The following is a 21,682-nucleotide window of genomic DNA, read 5'->3' on the forward strand; positions in this document are numbered from 1 at the left end:
GAGAGAAGCCCAAGCGCCACAACGAAGATCCCATGTGCCGCAACTAAGACCCGACACGGCCAAAAAAATAAAGAAAATAAATAAATAAAAATAAATAAATATTTTTTTAAAAACAGCTTTATATATATATAATTGAAAAGCTGACATTTAAAAAAAAAGACCTAAATAAATGGAGTTAATTCTTTTCTCAAATTGATCTATGGGTTCACAGCAATTCCAATAAGAATCCAGGAGTGTACATGTATATGTATGTGTGCGTAGAAATGGATAAGCTGTTTCTCCAACGCATATGGTGACGATAAAGGATGGGAGGAACTAGCTGTGTCTTGAACAAGGAACACAAGGTGAGAGAACTGTTTACCTGTATATCAGGACTTATGATAATGATACAATAATTCAGAAAGTTCAGAAAAATACAGATACACACGGACATTTGATTTAGGACCAAGTGGCACTGCAGAGCAGTAGTGGGGGTTAGTCACCTCTAAGTAGATTATGGATCTAAAGATTAAAGGTGAAACAATAGTTTCTGGAAGATAATATAGGAGAAAAGACTTATCACTTTAGGGTAGGATTTTAAGGGAAAAAACAAAACAAAACAAAAAATGAAAGCATTAATCATAAAAGATAGCTAAATTAGACTATATTAAAATTCAGAACTTCTGTTAACCCAAAAATAAAAATAAAACAAAGTCACCATTAAGAATATGTAGAGGCAAGCCTCAGAGTAAAAGATGTTTGCAGAAAGTTTTGTAATTAGGAGAGAGAGAGAAAGAGAGAGAGAGGTCAGTCCTACAAATTAATAAGGAAAAGATAAACAGTAAATAGAAAAATGGGCGAGAGACTTGAACAGACACTAAACAAAAGAGGATATCCAAATGGCCAAAAACATCTGAAAAGGCATAAATCTAATTAGTAGTCAGGGAAATGCAAATTACCATATGCAAAAACAAATGACCAGTATGGTTACGTATAATTTAAAAAACTACCAATAATACACTGGTGAGAATGTCAAGCTATGCAAACTCTCCTGCACTGACAGAAGTGTTAACTGGAACAACTGCTTTGGAAAACAGTTTGTCATTATCTACTAAACTTGATGATTGAGAACCTTATGAGTCAGCAGTTTTAGTTCTTGGTACATGCCCATAGAAATGCATGCACATGTGCACCAAGAGACTCAGACAAACAGCAATATTCACAGAAGCATTATTTATAATAGCCCCAAACTGGAAACAATACAAACGTCCTTGAAAAAACTAAAGTGGATAAAAATTGTGGTATATTTATCAATGGTATACTATATAGTATTGAAAATGAACAAAAAGTCATTCAAAGTGATTTCAGATCAAGCATAGCCAGTGAGCAGTTCTCCTTTACTTTTTTTTTTTTTAACATCTTTATTGGAGTATAATTGCTTTACAATGGTGTGTTAGTTTCTGCTTTATAACAAAGTGAATCAGCTATACATATACATATATCCCCATATCTCCTCCCTCTTGAGTGTCCCTCCCACCCTCCCTATCCCACCCCTCTACGTGGACACAAAGCACCAAGCTGATCTCCCTGTGCTATGGGGCTGCTTCCCACTAGCTATCTATTTTTACATTTGGTAATGTATATATGTCCATGCCACTCTCTCACTTCGTCCCACCTTACCCTTCCCACTCCCTGTGTCCTCAAGTCCATTCTCTACATCTGCGTCTTTATTCCTGTCCTGTCCCTAGGTTCATCAGAACCACTTTTTTTTTTTTCTTTAGATTCCATATATATGTGTTAGCATACGGTATTTTTCTCTTTCTGACTTACTTCACTCTATATGACAGACCCTAGGTCCATCCATCTCACTAGAAATGACTCAATTTTGTTTCTTTTATGGCTGAGTAATATTCCATTGTATATATGTGCCACATCTTCTTTATCCATTCATCTGTCGATGGACACTTAGGTTGCTTCCATGTCCTGGCTATTGGAAATAGAGCTGCAATGAACATTGTGGTACATGACTCTTTTCGAATTATGGTTTTCTCAGTGTATATACCCAGTAGTGGGATTGCTGGGTCGTATGGTAGTTCTATTTTTAGTTTTTTAAGGAAACTCCATCCTCTTCTCCATAGTGGCTGTATCAATTTACATTCCCACCAACAGTGCAGGAGGGTTCCCTTTTCTCCACACCCTCTCTAGCATTTACTGTTTGTAGATTTTTTGATGATGGCCATTCTGACTGGTGTGAGGTGATACCTCATTGTAGTTTTGATTTGCATTTCTCTAATGATTAGTGATGTTGAGCATCCTTTCATGTGTTTGTTGGCAATCTGTATATATTCTTTGAAGAAATGTCTATTTAGGTCTTCTGCCCATTTTTGGACTGGGCTGTTTTTTCGATAGTGAGCTGCATGAGCTGCTTGTAAATTTTGGAGATTAATTCTTTGTCAGTTGCTTCATTTGTAAATATTTTCTCCCATTCTGCGGGTTGTCTTTTCGTGTTGTTTTCCTTTGCTGTGCAAAAGCTTTTAAGTTTCATTAGGTCCCATTTGTTTATTTTTCTTTTTATTTCCATTACTCTAGGAGGTGGGTCAAAAAGGATCTTGCTGTGATTTATGTCACAGAGTGTTCTGCCTATGTTTTCCTCTAAGAGTTTTGTAGTGTCTGGTCTTACATTTAGGTCTTTAATCCATTTTGAGTTTATTTTTGTGTATGGTGTTAAGGAGTGTTCTAATTTCATTCTTTTACATGTAGCTGTCCAGTTTTCCCAGCACCACTTATTGAACAGGCTGTCTTTTCTCCATTGTATATTCTTGCCTCCTTTGTCAAAAATAAGGTGACCATATGTGCGTGGGTTTATCTCTGGGCTTTCTATCCTGTTCCATTGATTTATATTTCTGTTTTTGTGCCAGTACCATACTGTCTTGATTATGGTAGCTTTGTAATATAGTCTGAAGTCTGGCAGCCTGATTCCTCCAGCTCCGTTTTTCTTTCTCAATATTGCTTTGGCTATTCAGGGTCTTTTGTGTTTCCATACAAATTGTGAAATTTTTGGTTCTAGTTCTGTGAAAAATGCCAGTGGTAGTTTGATAAGGATTGCATTGAATCTGTAGATTGCTTTGGGTAGTAGTCATTTTCACAATGTTGATTCTTCCAATCCAAGAACATGGTATATCTCTCCATCTGTTTGTATCATCTTTAATTTCTTGTGTACTCAGCAAAACCATTGTGTCGTTGGTTTACTAATTTCTTATTTCTTAAGGAGGGAGTGCTAATTAGCATCAAGACTACTTTATAGCTAACCTTGTGTATTAATTATACTTTTTTGAATTTTACTGTCCATTGAGTCAGTATATTGATCATTAGATCAGCTATTCCCTTGCCGAACACTTAATTTGTCCTTATAACCCCCAAAATTGAAAAAAGAAGACTTTTCAGGTAGTATTAACATGTCAAATAATCCAAGTGAATCCAATTAGCAATCCTGGTATGCACAAAGAGTATAACAAGGAATTAGCATCCCTTACAGAAAAAAAAGCCTACTCATATTTTGATGTGCTAACTGCAATACCAGTGTTTCCAGAGGTGTGACCTATGGGGCAGATTCATCAGACCACCTAGAATGCTTCTTAAATGTACAGAGTCCCACACCCCACCCTAGACTTATCAAATCTATGGGGGGGCTAGAGTCCTAGAATCTATTTCTTTACCATCATCACAAGTGATTCTTAGCAATTCAATAATTGCACCGATGTTTGGCTATGGCTGAGAGGTTCTCTGGTATGCTGAAGGTCAAAGGCTTCAGAGGATCAGGGCTGTGACTTGAACACAGGTCGGCTCACCCCTAAATCTAGCATCCTTGCCACTCTGCTACCTCTCCTATCCTAACCCCTTCCGTTGTGTAGCACTCTACTTCATGATTTCAAATCTCTGGTGTGTATGCCCTTTCATGTCCAATCTCTGATTAAGCAAAATCTGAAGAATTAAAAACTACCTTCTTTTCTGAGCTTTGGGTCAAAGATGATCTATTGTGAGCAAATCCTGAATATGCTTCCCACAACATTTAGTTTTCCAAAGATAGAGAAGACTGTTACTATGTTTTTTCACTGAAATATTTAGTTTAATGAAGAGGGAATCTCCACAGAACATGAACAGAGAAAAAGCTGCTGTTGTGAGAGGAGCTAAGCCCACTTGGTTGACAGGAGCCTAGATTGGATGAGCAGTTAGATCTGGCTCCCACGCCTGTTTGAGAAAGTGGCTGAATGCAGCCTGACCAGCAGAGGCTGGGACCTACATGAAGCTACCTGCTGGGACAGAGCCCCTAACAATGCATGGGGGATGAAATGCCTCTGCTGACCACCTGAGGTTGTGACTTGAATATTGCCCCTTGCCCATGGCCGGTAGGGAAAGCAGTGGTGGTATCTCTGCAAACTGAGCATGAGATTTGGAACTGGATCACCCACCCACAAGGTAAAATCCCTGAGATACTCATAAACTATGGCTCAGAACTGAACACTCCAATGGACTCTGTTGAGGCAATTCTGAGACCACTCATAGGGAGACATGTGCAGGAGAAAAATCCTCCAACTTCATGAAAATGTCCAGGCCTCCAAAAAAGAAAGAATTCATACCTGGGGAACTGGGAGATAACATTATCTTCCCCTTATCAAACATATTCTATTAACACAGAACTTCCCTGGGCAAAAAAAAAAAAAAAAAAGTGATATACCACTGATGAGAACAATATTTATTGCAAGCTTAGTGTTTTTCTATACATACACAACATCTAGAATTATAGGGATGAAGAATTGATGCATGTGAACAAAGCACTTTAAAATGTTTCCTCTAATTCCACTATGATTTCTTTTTAATTAATTAATTAATTTTTGGCTGTGGTGGATCTTCGTTGCTGTGCATGGGCTTTTTCTAGTTGTGGCGAGCAGGGGCCACCCCTCGTTGCAGTGCGCGGGCTTCTTATTGCGGTGGCTTCTCCCGTTGCGGAGCATGGGCTCTAGGTGCACAGGCTTCAGTAGTTGTGGCGTGCAGGCTCAGTACTTGTGGCACACAGGCTCTAGAGCGCAGGCTCAGGAGTTGTGGCGCACGGGCTTAGTTGCTCTGCAGCATGTGAGCTCTTCCCCGACCAGGGCTCGAACCCATGTCCTCCGCACTGGCAGGCGGACTCTTAACCACTGCACCACCAGGGAAGCCCTCCACTATGATTTCTTATATAAACCAAGCACATTCATTTTGCCTGATAAATGGTAAGTTACATTTTTACCAAACAAGGAAACCAAGCTGTTTTGGGTTCTCAAACATATATATACTCCTAAAAAGTCTGTGCATTTATCATCATGTAACTATGTACACAAAAACTATTCTTAGTTAATTGAATTTTATTCAAGCCACAATTTCTTAGGATGAATGTGCCATTTTTCAACATCAGTTTATTTGAAGCAACATCCCCATTTTCGTCTTTAAGATTCAGGTGACAGCCAATTTTGTCACTTCAAGTGAGAGTCCTTAAAACTCTTTTATTGCATCTGGTCATATTCATTCACAGTAAGATGAACAAATGAATAAACATCTGTTGTGAGATGTATTTAGTTAGTGTCTTTAAAGATAACTTATCTCAAATGGCCTTAACTTCTGGGTTTCTGATATTTTTCCTCTTCCCTCACAGCAGGCTCCATTCAGCCCTGAAGCAGGTGAGTTTCTTTTTCATTAGTGGTGCTCCTTTAGCCTCTCAGTATAACTGTCTTGCAATATAATTGATTTTCACAGCTATCGGCAGCATGGATATAATTGTGTGAAATTAAAATTTAGTTCAGAAACGTTTTCTTAAGTCACAGCATCCAAGGCGAACAGACGTTACTGAGAAAGGACCAAGATGAGATTTGAACTAGTCCATTAGGGGGCAGTCAAATACTGTTCACGTCCAAATGCTGCTCTAGCCCTGCTTTTGATGACTACCTTTTTCAAGGTTAGCAAATTATTTGAATAAGTAGCAACTGGTAGTTATCCAGTAGCATTCTCAATACTTCATGCTTTCAGTTTCCCATATAAGCCCATGTTTTTTGGTTTGCAATATTGTTCATAATTAGTCCATAAAAAACTTTTTTTGGAGGGAGTTTGAAGCTGGTTAACAAGGACACCCAGTGAATAAATGGATGATAAAATACATGAAAAAAGTGATAATAAGACATGTTATCTTATCAATTAATGTCTGTAGCTTAAGATGGTTGGTTGTATCATTTATTCATTAGGCATGCAAGGGTGATCATGGCCAGAAGAGAAAAGACAATCATATAATTGTTAACTTTTCCCTTTGTTTAGATCTGGTCTAAGAATCTATCACAAATATTCATTTAAATTTAAAAAGCAATTTTTACTCTTACATAATTCTAAATGACTTTTCTTTGTTTATGATAAAGAGCCTTACTGCTTTAACTGTGTAATTTTAACTGCTTTAACTAATTTAACTCTAATTTTATTGTGAAAAAGAAAAAAGTTTTGTTAATATATATAACAAATTATTATTATTTTTATAAGTAGGAATAAGATATCAAAGCATTGGTTAACATATCTAACTTTGAAAATAAATGATTTTAAATATAAATTATCAATTGAAAAAAATATAAAATTAGAAAGTAAAAATTTCCAGGGAATTACAATTAAATATCAGATTGATACTATGGATTTTAAATATGACATTTACTTAGAAATTAAAAAAATCATGTTTAAAGTTTCTTTCCTTCGTTTTTTAAAGAACACCATTACACATTGTGGTAAATCTTAAAACATTATTTTAGTAATAGATATTTTTCTTCTCATAAAGATTTTGTTTTTCTAAGGCAAATCAATTAGATGCATTACCATAAGCAAAAGTAGTTAAAACTGGTTAACTATAGTTACAGTCTTGTACATTAAAGAATTTTTTAAGGGCATAGATAATCTCTATGAAGTGTGTTGAATGCAAGAACCTATTTTTTAACTGTCTGTCCTTAAAAATCATAAAAAATTGAATATTATAAATGTGCACAGGGCATGAACTTCTGAGGGAAGAAGACCTTATATCAAGAGTAGACTGCTTTCGGGCTTCCTTGGTGGCGCAGTGGTTGAGAATCTGCCTGCTAATGCAGGGGACACGGGTTCGAGCCCTGGTCTGGGAAGATCCCACATGCCGCGGAGCAACTGGCACGTGCGCCACAACTACTGAGCCTGCGCGTCTGGAGCCTGTGCTCCGCAAGAAGAGAGGCAGCGATAGTGAGAGAGGCCCACGCACCGCGATGAAGAGTGGCCCCCGCTTGCCGCAACTAGAGAAAGCCCTCGCACAGAAACGAAGACCCAACACAGCTAAAAATAAATAAATAAATAAATAAATAAAAGATTAAAAAAAAAAAAAGAGTAGACTGCTTTCTACAACTGTATTACATGCAAAATGAGTTCATATATCGTTTCTCCTTAGATAACACTTAAGTTTTCATGTAAGAAAGATTAAAATATAAGACAAAAATCATGTGACATGTATTAAAATATTTTAAAATAATCTGAAACAAAGTTTTAGTATTTCAAATTCAAACTAAAATTTAAATATTAAAAAATCTTTTATCTGTTAGAAGTTCTTAAATAACTGCTCATAAATACTGCATTTTATTTCAATATTTAAAATATTCAGTTGACTTCATTTAATAAAATTAAACATTTTAAAAACCTAAAACGAATTTCTCAGAAAAGAAAAATAATTTTGAATTCTAACTTTAGTCTCAGAGGTTTATCAAAAGTTTTTAAGAAAGACAATGAACTTAAATACATTTTAAAATAATAATAATAAACCCAACGTGCCTTGGGTATGATGAATAGATTATTTACAAGTGTACACGCTCATAACAAAACAAGTCTATATTTTTCTTTAAAACCAGGGGAAGATTAAATTTTATTTTTTTTTCAGCTTTACAATAAAAATACTGCCAACTTGAAAATGAGCAGTTTGGCTAAAATGAAAAGTTTAAAAATAAAAAACAGAAAATAGAATTATATGAATAGGTAACTTTTGTCCATTTTTAATTATTTTATTTTACATAGGTTTGCTCTTAGGGAGAGATACTGATTTTTAGATTTGTCTTTGGCTTTGCAGTTCCCAGTTTAACTATGTTAACAATGAAACATAGCAACAAACAATTATATAAAATTTATGAACAGATTTCAACAGGTTGAAATTTCATAAGGCAAAATTTTAAGTTATTAATTGTCATACATTTTTTCAAATACTAAAAAAAATTTCTCCATTATAATTGATTTCTTCAACATTGTTTTTTAAAGCTATCTTATTACAATTTTAACAACATTTAAAGGCAAGTTTCCATGAAAAATTTGTTGCATCTAGAAATCGCTAGGATGGGACTATAGGCAACTAGTGATAATGACAATGCAAACTGGATGTCTGTTTATCAAACACTGCAATGAGTGTATCATAAATATGATAGAACCAAGTAGAAGTATTCTGTTCTTTTGGAATTGCACTCATTCAAGCAAGAAAGCAGTAGCCTTACCTTTGACATCCATCAGAACGATGAAATGAAGTAGAAGGGACATTGCAATCAATCTGCGGCTGAAGAGACGCTTAATACCAGAAAAATAACAACGGGTTCACAGCAATTGAGTTATTAGATGTATGCTCCTTAACCTCAGAAGGAGTTCTGATATAGTAGCTTCAGTGCCTCCCCTGTGTCTGAGCATGCTCAACAGCTAGAACTTTACTGGCACGAGAGGAGACGGTCTTTGTCACTATGCAGCCTCTCTTTTTCATCCTTTCTTTTTTGGTTTCATTTTATTTTAAATCTACAGTTGTATTCTTGGTCATTAATTCATTATAGTACGTACAGAGAGACATATATAAGACTCTGGTATTATTAGGTAAGAAACATTTTTTAAAATCACTCTAAAAATATGTTCCCCTTAGAGCATGTAGTACAATTTGCTCTTAATTTAAATCCAAATGTATACAGAAATTCTCAAATAGAAAGGGATATAGATTTACACTGAAAAGGTGACGAAACTCTTTTCAAGCATATTTTTCATGCAATAAAAAAGTGACCAAAAAACTACTCACTGGCAAATACATGAAGAACTCCTACTTCCATTCAAATGCACTTAAATGTTTTCAAATGACATACAGAAAGTAATAATTAAATATACAGCCCTGTGTTTAATAGTTACTTACTGTAAGACATTCACACAATATTTTAAAGTTCATTTACTTCCTCTGTAATCATATTCTTTTTTTAAAATGGATAATTTTATTCTTGCTTTCAATCCCATGTTGCATACCTATTAGAAAATATTAATTATAATTCAGTTCTTACATCCTGAAAGCAGCTTTTAAAACAGCATAGTTAAAGTATAGAAAGGGACTTTGGTTGTAGGATTCAGTTGATCCTAGTGTAATGATAAAGAGTCTACAAAAGGACATTGTAGAATTTCGTTGTCTATGAAATTCTGAGAAATGTCTATGTAGACATATGAAACACTTTGTAGTTCTGATTTGGACATAGGATTTTGTAAGGGAATGATACAGATTCTCTTACACGTTGTTATTAATCATCATAACACTGAAAAAACACTGAAAAACTATCCTGTGACAAATGGCTATTGTCATCACAAATCATAAGAGATGGGGTTTTCATTGCTCTTTCTTTCATTCCAGCCTTTGATAGAATAAAGATTCAAAGGGAATTTCAAATAGAAAATATTTTATTTATCACATAAGGTAGTTAGTTCTTTTCTCTTTTAAGAAGTGAGCTAAATTCCCTAAGACTTTTTCCAGATACATTTAGATGTGTTCTCATCTTATTTTTCAAACCAAAAGAGAGAGCAACAAAGAAAATAAAGGAAAAACAATGAAAAGAAGTATTTCAAGGTTTTTTCTTATATTTCAAGCACTTTTTTTTCTTCATTAACCTCGAGGTCTTTTTAGATAAAATTTGCCTTAGTTCATGTAAAAAAAATTCAGAGTGATCAGTTTTTCTTACATTTTGTGTTCTACTAACAAGATGATGGGTGCTAGTTTCTGGTACTGAAACTTTGAGCATGAATTTTTAAGTGCAATTAAATACCATGAATTGCCCATCACAAGTCTATTTGAAGTTTAAATATATACTCCATGAAAACACAATTTTTGGAGAAAGAAGAAATGTCAAGATTTCAAAGAACTTAATTTCAACTTCTTCGTGAATATTAAGCCTTAGAAATAGATTTAAATTGTTAAAAAGCTGAATCACCATCCCTTTGTGTTAAGCTTTTCAAAGTTAATCTTTGAAATATTAACATGAAAAATTCAAAACTCCATAATTATAAATAATAGTTAAGAACATGTTAGGCTCATTCATTATTGGTTTCTAAAGACGGAGAGTGCAAGTACTGAAACGTGTTTCATTTAATATGTTTTAACTTTGATTTACTTAGTATGAGTATCCAGCATTTTGAACTGAAACCCAAATGGTTGAAATGTACACAAGGATATAATATATGTGTTTAAATAAGGGTGAATGGATTTACTCTTTCCTCGGAGACTAAGTTGGTAAGGAAGCTCCAGAGAGTGCTTCATGCAGAGCTGAGAGGAAGACTTGTACAAACTGATTCATCCCTGGATATTAACTTCAAATTTGCACAAGTGTATTTTATTGATCCTTGCCTGAATCAGTTTATTCCTTCATTCCAGTCTCCTGTGGGTAGCACTCATATTTTTGGCAATAACAGTATAAAAGCTCATATAAATATAGTATTTAATAAATAGCATAATTCAATATAATTCTCGCTAATTCAAGGGAATTTATTTACTGAAAGGACTAATTACCTAGTTTAATAGTGGGGGGGGCGGGGTTGGCGGAGAGGTAGGGGCATTTTCTTAGCCTCTACTGTAACTTTTATTCACATCTTAGAAGCCATTGTTACATATAAAGTTCTGAAATCTAGAACATAATTTAAATATGGTCAGAAAACCCTGATATTAACTCACTTTCAGAAGTGTGTGATTGTTTTTCATATAAGCTATAATTTACTATCTTGCTAAATCAGTATTTTCAATCAAGATATTTGCTAAACACTCACACTGTATAGGCTTGTTAAATGCCTCTTATTTCCACAGTCTCTAGTCTTTCATTCACAAAACCTATTCATTAGCTGTTTAGTATCACTTTCTGTTTTGAGGGAAAGGACATAGGATAGTCAATGAAGGAATTATATTAACAGATAAGATTTTTCCCCAAAAAGATAAATTATAGAATAATAAATATAAGAATCCCACGCTCATGATATTAGGCCAACAATGGCAATGTTCACTTGAATAGCCTCCATATACGAAGTTATAGTAAAACATTAGATATTCAGCTATACCAGCTAAGTATTTGTGATTATAATTATGTTAGCCTTTCTTCATGAGATTATACCATTAACTCGTCATTCTGTAAGACTGATATTTTGAGTAACCTTTTCAGCAATGGTAGCAGACTTATTTGCACTCTGTAGACAGAGCAAACCTAACTGAATCACATAATCTCATTAGCATAGAGTGTCAGTCAATTAAGCAAACCAGTCCTGATATAGGGTCCATTTTGAGAAGGGAAGTCTCAGTTAGGTGTTCTAACTCTGATATTTTACACTTAAAATAATTTAAGTCATGCTCCATTTATCTAGGAATTTCAGCTCTTGGCAAGCTCAGTGATTAGGAGTATAGCTACAAACCCAGAGTAAAAAATATCACCGAGACATCCACTCCTGGCAGGATGGTAGATTAGATACTCTGAAAAGCCTTCTTGCTTGAAAATAATAGCTCCTGCATAAAACAATTTTCACTACATTTCTGGAGTGTTAAAAATGAGAAGAATTAAGTCTAAAGGAAAAGCACAAGACAAAACAAAAACAAAATGCTGAAACGGCAATGCAGAACAGTAAACAAGTAAACAGTAAACAAACGTAAAAGGCAAGACGTGCCTGCAAACAAATGCGGATATCAACTTTTAGACCAACTTCCAGACCAAGCTTGTGTCAGTGGCAAGGTCTCAGGGCTCAGCCTCAGCCTCCCCAGAGGATTAAGCTGAGCAATGTCAAAGAGGCACCCTGTAGCACCGTGAAATACACACATAAACTCTGTAGAAAACATCCTTAATTTAGTTCCTTAGGGTTTACCCAGATTAACATCAACCAAATATAGGCTCATTATCAAAAATCAACCAAGCACACTTGGGTGACACTTAGCAGAAATAAAAGCAATGGATTTAGAACCCCAAGAACTTCAAATATTGAAATTATCAGTTATGGAATATAAAATGTTTACAGGAAGAAACACATGGAATCACAAAAGTGAGTAAGAAATAAGAAACCATTCAAAAGAACCAAAGAGAATTTTTAGACACGAACAACATATTTGTGGAACTTAAGAACTCAATGGATGGGTAAAAGTAGTCATTAAGACATAGTTGAGAAAAAAAGTTGTAGATTGGAATAAAGAGGTAAAGAAATTATCCAGAATGTAGTACAGATAAACAGGGAATGAACAAAATTAAAGAAGAGTTAGGAGGAAAGAGTGAAAAGTTTCAACATACAGCTAATTAGAGTCCCAGAAGGGGTGAATTGTGAGAATAAGGAAGAGAGAATATTTGGGGGAGATCATGACTAAGAATTTTCTAGAAATGATAAAATATAAAATTTACAGATATAGGAAGAACAATTTCTCGTAGGCAGTGCAAATAAAAATAAATCCACATCTGGACATTTGGTGTTGAAATTGGGTAATAGCAAATATACAGAGAAGGCTTTAAAGGAAAGCAGAGAGAAAAAACAGGTGAGCTACAAAGGGAAAACTAGAATACTAGCAGATTTCTCAGCAACAATGATGGAAGCCAGAATAGGTGCAATAGCATTTAAATTCTGGGAGAAAATGACTGGCAACTAAAAACTGTGTTCCTAGGAAAACTATATTTTAAAGGGAGCAAAAGATATATTAAAAAGTTAAGTAAGAACCCAAATGAAGGATACAGATAAGAAGTTAAATGGCCTTTCAGGGAAGGGAACAATCTGAGATGCAAAGACCATTAGATGAAACCTGTGCTCTGCATATCTTGAACATAACGGATTGAGAGATTACGAAGTCATGTCAGCTATTCTCACAGAGGTATTAAGATACTCTCAAGTCAGGCTGATGGCAGAAGGAAGTAAAGCAGATTCTTGTACCTGAGTGAGACTGCGAGAATACTGCCCACACATACATGGCCAGACCAAAAAGAGGGTAGTTACTCAAAAAGCATATGAGAGATATTATGGTACATTAGATTAGCATTCCTGATTATTCCACTTTCTGCAAAAGGATTATGCACTCCCACTTTTTGCCATGTGACTTGGCAGTACCTCTTATAGGTAGTGTATATTTCTCTGCTGCATTGACTTTTGCCTTTGTCGTGAGACTGATTTTGACCAATTAAATGTGACTAGATGTAGCATGTGCCACGTTCCAGCAGAGGCTTTAAATGTGCTTGTGTGGTGTGGCTTGGTTCCCCCTGCACTCCCTAGCCAGAACGAGAGTCACGTGCAGCATGCTTGAACCTGAGTCCAGCCAAGCCCAGAAGAGCCACAGATGACCCACAGACCCATGAGCAAGGCATACATGTTTATTGTTGTAAGCCACTGAGATTTCTGTTTTATTGCTGTTGTTTTGGTTGCCACAACAAACCCTGACTCAGACAGATGGATCTGGAAGTCATTGGTCCTGATCTTAGTTTTTCAGGACAAAAACTGAGGATATTGGGTTAGCAGCATGTGCTACGTATATTAAGTAAATTAGTGCACAAATTCCATTTTTATTTGAAGAAATTTTCTTCTTTTGGAATGTCTTTTGCATTATATATTATTTCCAAATTTCTTAGAGTAAATTATTCAGGTATTACTTGCAGAGGTGACATTCCCTTCATTATTCACAAAATCATTCATAAAGTTATTAAGTTCTTTTGTTTTTCTGAAATTCTGTATAATATGACTGAGCTTAAATAAACAAATAGGTGCTATTTTCTAGTGCATGTGTACCGTGGTCTCTAATTGCCTTCATTTTAAAGCTTCAGGTAACATAAAATAAATTAGAACACTATTTGGTGAATGTTTGAATTTTCAGGTCTGTGTATTGAGTTTACCCTGAATGAACGTACCTTTATTTATAAAACACAATCATGTATATTGCTGGGTAATGATCTTTGATGTAAAGTGAAAAGCCACAAATCATTTTTATCTAAATTCTTCTCACATTCATTATGCCAGCCCTTCGTTTTATAGGATCATAAAAACACAAACCTGGCAGAGCCTACCAATGCCCTCAAATCAGCCCAAATGCTCATGACGGCCATTATTCTCATCCTGTTCTCTTATTTCGTCTTTTGCTTGAGTATGAACACTGATCTGGGCACTGCTTCTTCATTCTATAATTTTACATTCTGACAGCTGGATGCAGTATCCAGAAAAGTGCCCAAATTGTTGGCCTTAGATGGGAGAGTGAGCGGAAGACCCTAAATAAGTAATAAACCGGTTAATTTCTGGATAGCAGAGTTAACGCTCTTCACCTTTGTGCAACTCTTTGTTAACTCATGATGGATATTTTCATTTGTGGACTTATTCATTCAACAAACCTTTATTGAGTTTACTTACGTTGGAGCTGAAGAGTGGGGGGCGCGTGGCCTTACAGAGGGTGGACTGAACAGGGCTGTGGGAGGATGCCCAATGCTTTCGTGGAACAGGGACAAGCTTAGGAAGTGCTTTTTAAGCCATGGGAAGAAATGTAGACTTTATGTGGCAGGAAAGGGAGAATTGTTGAGAAGCTTTAATCAAATAGAAGGGGGAGTGGGCTGGCCACTGTGTGGAGGGTATGTTGGAGAGGACACAGTCTGGAAGCAGGAGGACCCATTAGATCCACTGCAGTAGCCCAGGAAGGCATGGACCAAAGCAGAAGGAACAGAGAAGAGGGAACAAATCTAAGATATACTTAGGAGATAAAATTGAAGGGATATGGTGAGCAATGGAAGGAAGGGAGAGAAAGATGCCTCAGGTGATTCTCAGATCTCTAAACTGAGCCACTGGGTAATAGACCCAGGAGGAGGAGTGTTTTATCAGAGACAGTGTTGACTGAATATTTCCATGTGCTGAACTTGAGGGGCCTGAGGCACATCCAGATAGCAATGTCTAGCCAACAGTTGGAAATAGAAGTTAGAATTCAGGAAAGAGGTATGGTGTGGGAGACAAGGAGTCTCATTCATAGAATAATTACCTAAAATACTTTAAAATAAAGAGATTGAAAAGCTACAGTTAAAAATTTTTAATCATATAGTTGCTATACATATATATAAGAAGATATTCATTAGAAGCTTTAATTAAAAGTCATTAAAATTCTAAGGCACTAGAGTTACACATAGCTAATTTCAGATTACTATCTAATGAACATTCATTATAGGACCAGCATACCTGGTCTCCATTTGGGTGAACCAAAGTAAAAGATCTATGAAAAAAAAAATGACAATATCACAGAGAGTAGGTGAAGTAATTATATGTACACATGCATATTCCAAGCACATATGCAGAAAATCAGTTAGATCCTGTCAATACAATGGTACTGGATTTTAGAATGCATACTTAAGGCACATAAAGCTGACAAATGAATAGGAGTAAACACTAAACTTCGTGAAAATGTCGAAAAGTTTTATGTTGTGGGATCTGATACAGCAGCTAACTTCAGAATCAAGTTGATGAATCCAAATAAGTAGGGCCAAGCACAGGGCTAGATAAAGGCTAAAATCCTCTATTAAATCACAGAGCTGTCCCTGAGGCAGATGCATGTAAGGATGACTTCTCTAGGTATTTTAGGAGTCCCCTGAGCTCCGATGAGAACCAAGGGAGCTCAAAGAGACTCTGGAAGGCAGCCTGGATAGGAGCTGAGGTGAGAGAGAGAAAGAGAAGTGATTTCACTGGCTAGTGCCAACAGTGGCCTAAAGTTCTTACGTGAGTCACGCAGCATAGCAAGCTGCCTAGAATCAATACTTTCTTCCTGTCCACATGCCTCTGTAGGCTTAAGACATCTCCCATTCTTTTAGTCATATTTAACATATATATATGTGCGTGTGTGTATACACACACACACATATGACATAGGAAGATGGTAGAGGGAGGGGATGCACCATCACAGTACAGTATTTGAAAAGCAAATAGGCCAAGAGGAAGGAACTAAGTAGTAGAACTGATAACAAGAACTTATGAAGTGAACATGTACACTGGAGAACAATGAAGAAAAATAGGCTAAAATAAAGAGATGTTTCCAAATGTCATAGCCATACTTAGAGTAAGCCCATGGAAGAAAAGGGAAAATCCAGAATTGTATACTGTATATACATTTTTTTCTTTTCTGCTCCGGAAAGCTCAGAGAGTGAAAAAGCTTCCAAAGATATGTTAATAATAATTACAGTTTTTGTTCATCTCACATCTGGTAGTGTTATTTTTCTATTCGAGACAGTTAATAACCAGCTATTCTGGAAGTCACACAACCATACCAGGCAGGATCATATACAGATAACTGTTAATAGAACAACAATCCAAGGCTCAGCAATAAACAGCAGTTTTCCCAGGAGTGGCTTGGATGCTGATTTTTGAGGAAGGCCAAAGCTTACATCATCACAGACTACTATGACATTTACATGAACTGGTGGTGCTCAAGAAATATTTAGCTCTCCTATAAAATTTCCCAAAAAAATTCCTATAAAATTTTCCAAAGAATTTTGACTTTCTTATAGCAGATTTCTTTTGTCATTTCCTTATCTTTATGCTGTTCAATTTTTACCTTCAGTTTTTTGCTGTTGAAGTTTTTCACAAAAAATCTGAAACTCAAATTATAATTTTGTAACTATTGCCAAATGTAGCAATGAAGTCACCAGTGGATATAACAGATACATACAGGAAATCCCTAAAAAATTAAAACAGAATATGCAACTCTGTGTTTCTTATAAAATGGAGATACTTGATTTCTAAGACTTTCCCAGGACAGACCTCCGAATCCTAAATGAGCTCATGGTCTGAACAGAGCACGTTGTAAAACACTATCTTCCCAGGGGAAAATCACTTTTAACTCGTTCTTTTATTATACTCAGTGTAAACCAAAATGTTGTGTAAAATAATAGGTATATATTTATATATTTTAAAAACTTTACTGAGTTGTAGATTATATATAATAAAAATTTTTTAAAATATAGCCTATATACCAATTTTGTGTATGTATTTATATAAATTTTAGCTCTTACATTTAAGTTTAAAAGACCAGAAAATTGTTACAGTCTAGGATTATGGAGATGGACTGAATATGTTGGATGGTAAATATTATGGAGGGCTTTAATTTTTTTTGGCATGAAGGCTTCGGGCTTGATGCAGCAGGTGACAGGAAGTCGTCTGTGGCCACTGAGCAGGAGAAGCATGTGTGGGAAGGTATGTTTTGGGGAGACAGGTCAAGCAGTGGTGTGAACGAAGGAACAGAGTTAAGAGGGAGAGACCAGAAAATAGAAGAGCAATTTGGAAAAAAGATAAAATTAGATCTGTATCTCACATTGAACATAAGAATTAACTCCAAATGGATTAGAGCTCAAAAGGTAAAAGATGAAAGCACACAAGCACTAGAAGACAACATGGATGAATGCTTCTTTAAGGTGTAAGGAAAGACTTTCTAACTATGAATCAAAATGCAAAGGTAATAAAAGAAAAAAATATATATGTATATGCTTACTACTGGTGCTTTCTCATGGGAACCCTCACTGTTGTGTTAGCTCATTTCCTACTAGAATGCTGGGTGATGTGTTGATGTGCTGGTCTTTCTGTTAAATTTATTGGGCCAGGGTTTCATTTACCTCCTGTGGCTCTATTAGAATGAGGAGCAGCTGCTCTGTGATCTTAGGTCTTCCTTTACTAGAAGTAGGGTATGAAAAACCACAATAGCAGAGTGCTCTGCTCTCAGAGGTCTTCCGTCTCTTGCTTTTTTCTTCCAAGCAGCACTTTCTTCCTTTTCTCCGCCTCTGACTAGCCCTTGTATCATATTTAGGGGTTCACCTGTTAGACCCCTACATAATGGTGTAAAAGAAAACTTTAACCATTTCTCACATAAAATAATTCTGGAAAGTTGCTTGTCCAGGCTGGCTCGGTAGATTCGCTATGTCAACAAGGACTCATGCCACACCAAGAATAGGAGGTGTAGTCTTTCATTCCAGGTGGAAACATGCAAATGAAAAAGCAGGGCTAAGTTACTGAGAAGGAAGGAGAGAGGGATGTTGCAATGGTCAACTTGCAATCTCTAAAGCACCCTTCCTTAGCTTGCAGGTTTTAGGATGCCTTTTTTTTTTAATTAATTTTTATTGGAGTATGGTTGCTTTACAATGTTGTGTTAGTCTCCACTGCACAACAAAATGAATCAGCCATACACATACAGATATCCCCTCCCTTCTGGACTTCCCTCCCATTTAGATTACCACAGTGTTAGGATGCTTTTTATATAGTAATTCATGTCTGTTCACTTTACCACTATATTCAATAGCAAAGACTGTTACTTCGTCATCATTTTATCCTGAGTTCTTAACACAGTCCTTGTCATATACATATGTATAATATGTTGAATTATATTGCTTGAACAACTCCTGCCACTTCTACCTATGGCTTTATCGTATCATTGGAAATTATAGTCCCTAAATTAAATAGAAAGAGCTTTTCTAAGGAGGGAAGGTTTACTATATTTGTTAAAGAGCTCATTTACCTGAAGAAGAGACTCTGTGATCTAAACGGCTGACGGTCCCTGCTTGCCCAGGAAAGTCTCCATTAACTGTGAAGTGGGGACTTCACAGAGAGACATGTGAGGTGCCATATCATTCTCCCTCACTCCCACTCTTCTGCCTGAGGGCCCCATCTGCACTTTGGATAGGTGAATTCTTCCCATAAATGTTGACCCATGTTTCTAGCTTCTACTGGTGCATCAGTTTTATACCTTGTTCTTGTTTTCATTTTAAAGACAGGTTGGCAGGAGGCAAATCAGGGGCCACTAGCTGGGTTCTATTTTATTACAGAGATCCCACATTATAGAATTTCCATGGGAACTGTCTTGTCAAAAAATCTTGCCAAAACTTCAGATTCTTAATATATAACAGGATCTTGCAATAGTTGCATTCGCAACAATAGTATCTGTAAAATACATGTCTTTCCATTGAGTCAACAGACCCATTGATTTTCATTATAAAACCAAAAATATATTTCTCTAGAAAACATTTGGCCCTAAAATATCAGGAAAACCATGTTTCATGATACAGCATATCCTTTAATTTATATAAAGAAAGATTTTGCAGTTCCAGTAAAATAAATAAATGCAAATAAACTCTAATAATATATATATTTTAAATATACACAATTCTTTTTCTTGTTTTGCTTAAAGCTCTAAATGGTAAACAATATGAAGTTTACACTTTTGCTAAATTAGAAAGTTGCAGCTTTGTAAAACTCTTTCTCCAATATTTTAAAGCAGAATATATTTCATCTCCTTGGTTTGCATTCTCAGACATGTTTTGTGTCCCTTTCAGAAGCCACTGCTAACAGAACACTACAGAAATAGAGGAGGATATGTGTATGTAGTATGTGTGTATGTATGAGAGAGAGAGACAGAGAGAGAGAGAGAGAGAGGAGGAGGAGGAGGAGGAGGAGAGTGAAAGGGAGGGGGAGGGGGAGGGGAGAGAGAGAAATCCTCTGAGTCTGAAAAAACTGAAAGAGCAAAATAGTGTTAACAATCCAGAAAGTCTGGCCATTGAATAAACCAGAAAACCTCATTTGCTGAAACAAACACTGAGACTCTGATAAGTCTGCGGAGTCTGTCTTCAGCATATGTTGAAGTAGTTCTGTAGCTTAAAAACTGTCTAAGTACTAATTTTAGCAAATTGAATCTGTTGGATTTTATAACAGGTACCAATTATGTATTTGAATAATTATATATTCAATTATATTGAATAACTGAACACTTCATTTAATGTGTCTTTTAGGAATATAAACAGGTTGGCATTCCATAAATACATCAACTTTTGATTAGGATTTTTCACTACATGAAACTCTGAACTCAGAACATGATCACGTATTGTATAATATTTGTTGGAGAAACATGTTGGATTACTTTGGATTTGGCAAATCTCCAGCCCATGGGCCAAATCTGGCCTCAACTCTAGTTCATCTGAATCTTGACAAATATCCCCTGTGTGAGTGTGGGCCTCACAGCAGCTTCTGCAGCCCTCAGGGCAATTTTATTGCTGGGATTACTCAAATTTGAGAAGAGTCTGTGAAGATTTAATGATGATTTGGGAGACCAACGAACTGCAGATTTTAACTCAACAAAATGTTGAAGGACAGAAGGTTCAGCTTCCAGGTAACAGCACCTTAGACAGCACAGCTTTAGAGAATAGCAGTTCACCCTGGACTCCCTCTGGTCCAGAAACCACAGGGCTTCTCCTTTGCTGCTGCTGTTGCTGTTGTTGTTTATTCCTTCCTTCTTCTTCCCCCTCTTCCTTTTTAGCATTGGTCCAGGTGCAGAGGAGACTCTCAGTAAACATTTGCTGATTGTGTAAAGGGGGGATATTTCCTTCATCAATCTTTCTCTTTAATCTCTGTGTTTCTCACCACCTCTCATCGCCTTCTTTTTCGTTTTCTTTTTCACTGTTTCCTTCATTTAAATTAATACAACATGGAGCTCAAATACATTTAGATTCCAATGGTTTTAGTTCCATAACAGAATTTATTTGCTGAAAAGAATTTTAGGATTTATGTACTCCATGAGTAAATTGATAAACTGACTGTTTTATAGTTCTCAGAAAAGAAAAAGAGATTATTTTTAAATCTTGGTTGATTTCTCTCTTTGACATTATAAGTTATTGAGAAAAAAATTATTTTATTGCTCTTAACTACTTGATGAACTAACTAAACATCATTATTAGAAAAGCACCAAAAACGATTTTAAGATAGCAGCATTGAAGTAAGCAAAACTTTTGCTTTGCTTCTTTTCCCAAGTTACTAGGCTCTAAAAGGTTTACTTTAAACACTCAGGATCATTGTTTTTAAGCTTAGCCATGTTACATAAATCAAGAACAGGTATGTCCTAATGAAAAGATACTTAATTACGATCAGAAAAAATGCTTTGACACAAGTATTATCTTAGAATATTCCTCCTTTGAGGTGTCTTCCCTATAGGTCATTTCCTAACTTGAGATGGTACATGTGTGCCACACAGCGGACTGGGACTCCCTTGGGAGGTCACTGCAAATGGGGTAGGAGTGATGACTGGGCTGGGGCTGAAGTTGGGAATGGAGGATCCCTGGAGTTGAATTACTGATGGAGACAAAGCAGAGCTGGGAAAGCCTGCAACCCTGTTTTCCTTTGGCCACTTCATGCTTCCTTGACTCCAGCCACTCAGTCTACGTTAATGCTTTTCAAATGCATCCATGATTTTTCACCTACAACCTCTGCTCACATACTGTTCTCCCTGTCTGTAGTGGTTGCCTAGGAGTCTATGTTTGTCCAAATACATATAATGTGTCCTTCAAGACCTGATAAAAGTCCCACTGCCTTCTCATCAAAACTCTTCCAAATTTCCCAGCTCACAGAGATTTCTCCC

General features: G+C 36.0%; 1 protein-coding gene across 1 annotated transcript in view; it reads right to left on the reverse strand.

Annotated features, from left to right (window-relative positions):
• Nucleotides 1-8,547, reverse strand: part of RXFP2 (relaxin family peptide receptor 2) — a 65,279-nt gene extending 56,732 nt beyond the window's left edge. The window contains exon 1 of the mRNA XM_061170929.1: nt 8,535-8,547. Coding sequence (XP_061026912.1) covers nt 8,535-8,547 — 13 coding nt within the window. The remainder of the gene's footprint in view (nt 1-8,534) is intronic.
• Between the last annotated feature and the right edge of the window lie 13,135 nt (nt 8,548-21,682).

The sequence above is a fragment of the Eubalaena glacialis genome, chromosome 16 (genome assembly GCF_028564815.1).
Source record: "Eubalaena glacialis isolate mEubGla1 chromosome 16, mEubGla1.1.hap2.+ XY, whole genome shotgun sequence".
Classification (NCBI taxonomy): Eukaryota; Metazoa; Chordata; class Mammalia; order Artiodactyla; family Balaenidae; genus Eubalaena; species Eubalaena glacialis.